Source organism: Orycteropus afer, unplaced genomic scaffold (assembly GCF_000298275.1).
Source record: "Orycteropus afer afer isolate SDZICR_OR568_19922 unplaced genomic scaffold, OryAfe1.0 scaffold00051, whole genome shotgun sequence".
NCBI lineage: Eukaryota > Metazoa > Chordata > Mammalia > Tubulidentata > Orycteropodidae > Orycteropus > Orycteropus afer.
This window is the reverse complement of record NW_006921638.1, coordinates 2,710,141-2,716,260: the sequence shown is the minus strand read 5'-3', so window position 1 is coordinate 2,716,260 and position 6,120 is coordinate 2,710,141. Positions and strand designations below refer to the sequence as shown.

Below are 6,120 nucleotides of genomic sequence, written 5' to 3'. Positions count from 1 at the left end.
GGATAACCATTTTTTTCCTCTCAATGGAAGAATTGGAGGCCTTACATTGTTCAGATACTCTTCAAATTTTGTATTCTTCTTGCTAGAATAATGTAATAAAGATAATGTCACTAAAAATGCCAGTTGTGACTGTTTCTTTTTCCCCATTTGCTTCACAGTTACTTTCACAGTGGGGAGTGTTTCTTCCACCTAATCACGTTATTTAGATAAATATCTGCCATTGTCATCATTTTGACTAGTCTTTTCTCCTAAAATAGTTTTGTGGACTTGAGCTCATATTAAATACACACACTCACACACTCATACACACAGACCCATATACGCCCACATATACATATATTTATGTGCAAATAAGTGATAGAAAATGTGTTTAAGTGGTGGTTCTAGAGATTGCATCATTATCTTTCATTGTAAGTCATTAAAAAATAGTATTTTACATACCTTTCAATGAGATGATTTTCATGCTTGGGAAGGATTACATTCTACCTATGCATATTTCTGTGTCTTTCTTCATGAAGGTTTAGAAGATTTTCTTCACAGGCTAAAGTTTTGGGACTGGTATGCAATGCAGCCTTTTGTTTTGGCTGCTTTGCCTTCAAAGAAAAGCCTGAAGATATAGATTTGGCTGAAGCAGCATTGCATTCTGGCATTCCAGATTCACTTGGGTTTCCTGAACTCTCTTTTTCACCACCTGGCGTTGAGAGAATAGCTAACTCTGAGATTTCTTCACAGCCACTGGAAGTTTGGGGAGACCTATCCATTTCCCTTCCCACATCAGATCCTTTCTGAGGTGAAGCACTTGAAAGAGCAACCGTGACTGCATCACTGGTTTGCAGTTGCTGGGCCTGTAGTGATGTTGTAGCATCATTGGGAATTGTAGGTTCATTTGGAGGAATATTTGAGCAACAGGGCTCCTCTCCATCAGGGTCATCCTCAACACAGGCCTCAAAGAAGCATTCAATGTCCTTGTCTTCTAAACCAGAGTCAGCAGTGTCCAGTGGCAATGGAGTATTGCTCTTCTCTTCTATGTAATTGGTGACCTCCCCACAGTCACTGTCATGAGATGAGAGGGATAAATAGGAATAAAAGTCCCCTTTCCTCAGCTGGATGGGCCTGTGAGAATGTTCCAACACTTTCTCCTTGATTTGAGTTAATGAAGTAGGAGTAGCTGCCTCATTCTCAGGTTGAGATTTACTTTTTAGGGCTGTTGAAGCCATGTCAATGATTTCTTTAACAAAGTTGTGTACTGAGCAATCTTCAGCATCTTTTTGATGGAAAACATCTGGCTCACAGTTGCAACAGGAAATATTGTCGCTGATTGCAGCATTTTCCTCTGTCTCATTTTCTTCAAGTGCTAGGGAGCAACCAGCAGATTTCCCACCCATACTTGGTGTATCAATAGATGAAGATTTTAGTACATCAGCATCTTGTCTATTGATAACTCTGGTTTCTGAAGGGAGTTCTGGGCACAGCGTCTCAGTGGAAAAAGAAGCAACACTTTGATTTTCAAAATGGTGGTGGTTTTGACATTTCTTTGGAAGATACCTAACAGTTTGGGGAACAAATTCCTTTCCAGCAGAATTTGAATCATCTGAACTCTCTATAAATTCTTTATACTTACAAAGTTCACGCTCTGAAATCTTCTTCCCAGCTGAACCAAGAGTTTCTGAAACCTTGTCCTTCTGCTTTTCTGCAGTACTCTCAATATTACCATTCTCCATGTCAGCCATATATGGATCTTTATTAACTTTGACAATATTTTTCTTATTTTCACCTTTTGTCCCTAGCTCATGAGTATGAGATAAATCCTTACCATTTCCATTATTTTCAGAGAGATGTTTTATGGAGCCATTTAGAAGGGTCTCGATGTTTATGGTATCAGAGGGATTGGTCATCTCATTACTACTTACATCTTTACCACTTTTTATTTCATCGCTGAGATTGCACTTTCTCTTATCTCTTGTCAAGGAAAACTTTGGCCTGATCCAGGTCTGCAGTTCATTCTTTATATAGTCCAGCCCTGACATCAAGTTGCAATCTTCATAAATTTCATCATCTGTTGCAATACTGGAATCGTCATCCTCATCTTTGATGCAAAGCTCTTCTTCTGTCAAGGTGAGCGTAGAGCTGGAGAGGAGATCGCTGTCATCTTCATCATCAGTGCAAGCAGAAGTGCAAGAGACATTAACAATCATGCTGACATTGACATCACTTTCATCAGCCACCGAACGAGTCAAGCGCTTCCTGAATGATGCATTTGATTCTGGGATCTTGTTCTTATGTAATACAATATCCTCTGAGCAAAGAGAGAGCTCATCACTGCTGCTAAGTTCTGTAAGAGATGCTGCTGAGTCTTCATTGATGGAAGATGCTATGTCCAATGACAGCTGGCCAGTAAAGGACATCTTTTGGGAAGTGCTTTGGAGAGTGATATCAGAAACACTTCGCTTTATCTTTTGCTCAGAGGGGCTCTGAATATTCTCCAAACGATTCAGAAGATCTAATGTCCTTTTGCTCAGTTCACCAACAGAACCACTGCTGGCACTTATGTCCCCAGAGCTGTGACAGCTAAAAAGATCTTCATTGCTTTTATAGGATGTCAACCAACTTTCTAAAGAAGTGCTTCGCTGGAGGCTGTCACCAGCATTTTTAAAGATGCCCAATGCAAATAAATCACCCCCTGGAGAAAGTGACTCAATAGATGAACTGTGAGATAAAAGAGAGAGTTGTTTGGCATTCTGCATGCCAGTGAATGTCTTCTCTACATCACCACTTTTATATGAATTGCGATCCTTTTCATGGCACACACTTGCCAAAAGCCTTTCATGGGGAGGTGCATCTGGTTGTAACTCTGTACCCTGATGTTTATATTTGCAGGATTTTTTATCAAAATAAAAGCCATGAAACAGAGGATCCTCCACATGTGCCTTTTCACTTTGTGACTGTTTCATTATCATTGGTAATTTGAGTTTTGAGCCTTGGAGGTATGAGTAATCATAAAATGTAAACACATCATGTTTTCCTTGTAATTCTTCTCCCAAACAATCAGGGGTATGTTTGGTAACACTGTTTAAATCTCCAACTTTTCCATTTGCACAACTCACTGGTGAAACGGATGACTGAGAGCTATTTGCAAGTTTAGTATGTTCCTCTTCATCTTTAAATTTTTGCTTTAACACGTTAACTGCGTCTCCTATTTGTGGGTCCAGATGTTCGGTTTCAGGGTTACTTAGGGACCCATCTACTGCATTGAGTAAGCACATTTCAGAGTTGGTAGTGGTTTCAGTGTCTCCTTCACTGACAATTCCACTCTCACTGCCTGAATTCTGGCTCATGTCCCCTCCATGGCATGGGCAGGGCTTCACTAAATTGGTCCCCCCTAGAAGATCTGGCAAAGATTTGGTAGATGAAAATGAAGAGTCTTTACTGAGACTCTTAGTTAAAACAGTAGGCTGTGTCGCACTGGCTAACTTTTGATTGTTTTTCAGAAATGGCATGTGGTTATCCTCATAAAGTTCTACATTGTGGAGGCTGTACACTTGGTAAATGTGTGGACTGGAGGGAGCAGTAATACTTGAGGTATAATGTGATCCCCCAAGATCACGTGCCTCCTCTTCATAACCAGGGTCCTCACTCCCTGTCTCATCAGGGTGCAAGGAAGGCATGGCAGATTGGTGTTGTTGATCAAGGTCATTTGATTCTTCATTCAAACTAATTAATTTATTACTTATGTCAGTTTCATCCCATTCTAGGGCATCCTCACTTGTCCCATTTAGGTCCATCAAGCCAGGATCAATCACATTCAAAGTCTCCTGCAGTGAAGGAAAGAAAGAAGAGGAAGAATTAGGGTACACGAGAATGAAAATTTTAGCCATTGAAAATCTTTTGGAAGAGTCAGGAAATACCCCAAGCATGCATTTGAAACAGCATAATTATGAGCTCTATTTTCTGGAATAACACCCAAAAGTTATTGAAATAGGCTTTTCTATCAATAGTAATTTGTCACTAAAGGCAAAACATAGATTAAAATGGAACATTATTGCAAATGAATTGTAATTTATGGAATTAACCAATTCCTCAACATTTAAAAATCTTAGATTGGGTAAAGATAGAACTGTAATGCAAATTAAAGTAAAAAGGACTACAATTGATGATATCTCTTAAGGTATATTTGCCTTGATTCTGCTTTAGTTCCAGAGTCCATAAAGGAATGCTATCTACACACACATGGCAAACTCCCTGTCACTTCTGTTCCTAAATGCTCATTTGAAGCAGCTTTTGCTTAGGGTCTTAGAACAGAGTTGCAGCCACCCTGTGAAGTCATTCATGAGGCAGAGGCTCTTGACTTCTGACTCTTCCCTTTCTCTTCCCTTGCAGAGCTCTGCCTCTTCAGAACTCAGCCCTGTACCCAATCAGATCCAAGATGAGCAAAACTTGACTAGTTTCCTCAGCTTCTGTTAGTCAACTTCCAAGACTCTGAGTCCTAGGACCCAAGTTCCCAGGCAGTCCTTTAGTCATAGTTCTCTCAGTCCTTCTCTTTCCCAGTCTCTGTGTAGCACAGATTCCCCTTTGATACTTGTTAACTTATATGACTGCTGTCAGTCCTGTCTCTACTTCTTTTTGGCAGGAATTTACTCCAGACCCAGAATAATAACTATCTGAAGACAATCCTGATTGCTGAGGATGAAGTAGCCCAGATTCTCTGCCTGCCCAGTGTATCTTTATTACACTGCTCTCTGCCTGCCCAGGCGGGACCTGCTGACCTTTCCTTGGACTAATTTTTCCTGTGGAGGTAGATCTTGCCACATTCTGAGGTAGAGTAGTTGGATGGGCTCCTAGAGTCTGTCCAGATTTCTCCACCATCATCACATGGCAGTTGTCTGGATTCATGCTAGAGCCCATAGAGGTGAAATATATACACCCACTCCTCACTCATCAACATAGTCATTATGTGAAAATCAGAGTTATGTGAAAATGAAGGATTTTTTTTTTCCAACCATCTATTTGTCTTGTTTTTAGAATATATAGTCATAGAAATAATAACAGCTAAAATTTATTGATGTGCTCATCACTGTGACAAGTCCAGTATGGATTATTTCTCTGCAGAAAAGAAGGTTTAGAGGAGACAAAGCTGAATAAAGCTGGGCTGTGTGACTGGAGGGTCCATGGCTTAACCATTTTACCTACCTCCTGTGCAGGTTTGGAGCTTCCCTCACAAAGCTGCCATCAGGGGTCTATTCCCACCACTGCAAGCCCTACATTCACTATCCTGGAGCCTGCTCTTGAGTCACTCAATTTCAGAGCTTGCTGCGAGGGCACTGGAAGCCTGGCTGCATACTTGGCCCCACCAAGGCAGAGGTTTCAGGCCTAGTTCAGTTCACTTTGAGATGTCATTAAACTTGCAGGCATTTCTGCCAAACTCTCTCTCCAATGCTTATTTTTTTCCTCCCTTCCCATCCCACAGCAATTTTGAGCTGCAGGACCTCAGCATCATAGATTCTGGGAAACTAGAACAGGTAACCACTAGCTTGGTGCCACCTGCATGTCTCCCTAAATGGACGAGGCCAGCCCCACGTGGCAGCTGGACACAGTGTCCTGCCACAATAGGGAGCAAAGAATGTGGGGGCAGTGTGACCTAGTTTCATGGAGACCACCTAGAGACTCACTTGAGGGAGGAGATGCTCCTCAGCTCTTGACAAGTTGCCTACCACCTTGTTAACATGCAAAATAGTTGGACAGAAGATTTTTTACTCTTGTAAGCACAAAATGTCGAGCAACGAGATAGTTGCTAAGTGAGGAGTAGGTTTACTGTAGACCTTACCAGGCCCACCAACAAACAGAAACACAACAGAAATTTGTAATTCAGCTTATACTAGTGCAGGATGTGCAGAAGGATAAGCATAGTTCTGGACCAGGCAGACTGACTGAAGTACTAACTTTGCTGCTTACCAGCTAAGCAATCATAGTCAAGTTGCTTATCTTTCTAATTCTTACTTTCCTTGCCTTTAAAATGGAGATAGAGTCGGAGGCGGGGCAAGATGGCGGACTAGGCAGAAGGATTGCACAGACCCTCTTCAACAAAGAAAAGGGAAACCAATTAACACAGACACAGAAGATAAT

General features: G+C 41.3%; 1 protein-coding gene across 1 annotated transcript in view; it reads right to left on the bottom strand.

Annotated features, from left to right (window-relative positions):
- Positions 1-482: 482 nt before the first annotated feature.
- Positions 483-6,120, bottom strand: part of AKAP6 (A-kinase anchoring protein 6) — a 549,344-nt gene continuing 543,706 nt past the window's right edge. The window contains exon 12 of the mRNA XM_007938531.2: positions 483-3,812. Within this exon, the coding sequence (XP_007936722.1) occupies positions 483-3,812 (3,330 nt within the window). The remainder of the gene's footprint in view (positions 3,813-6,120) is intronic.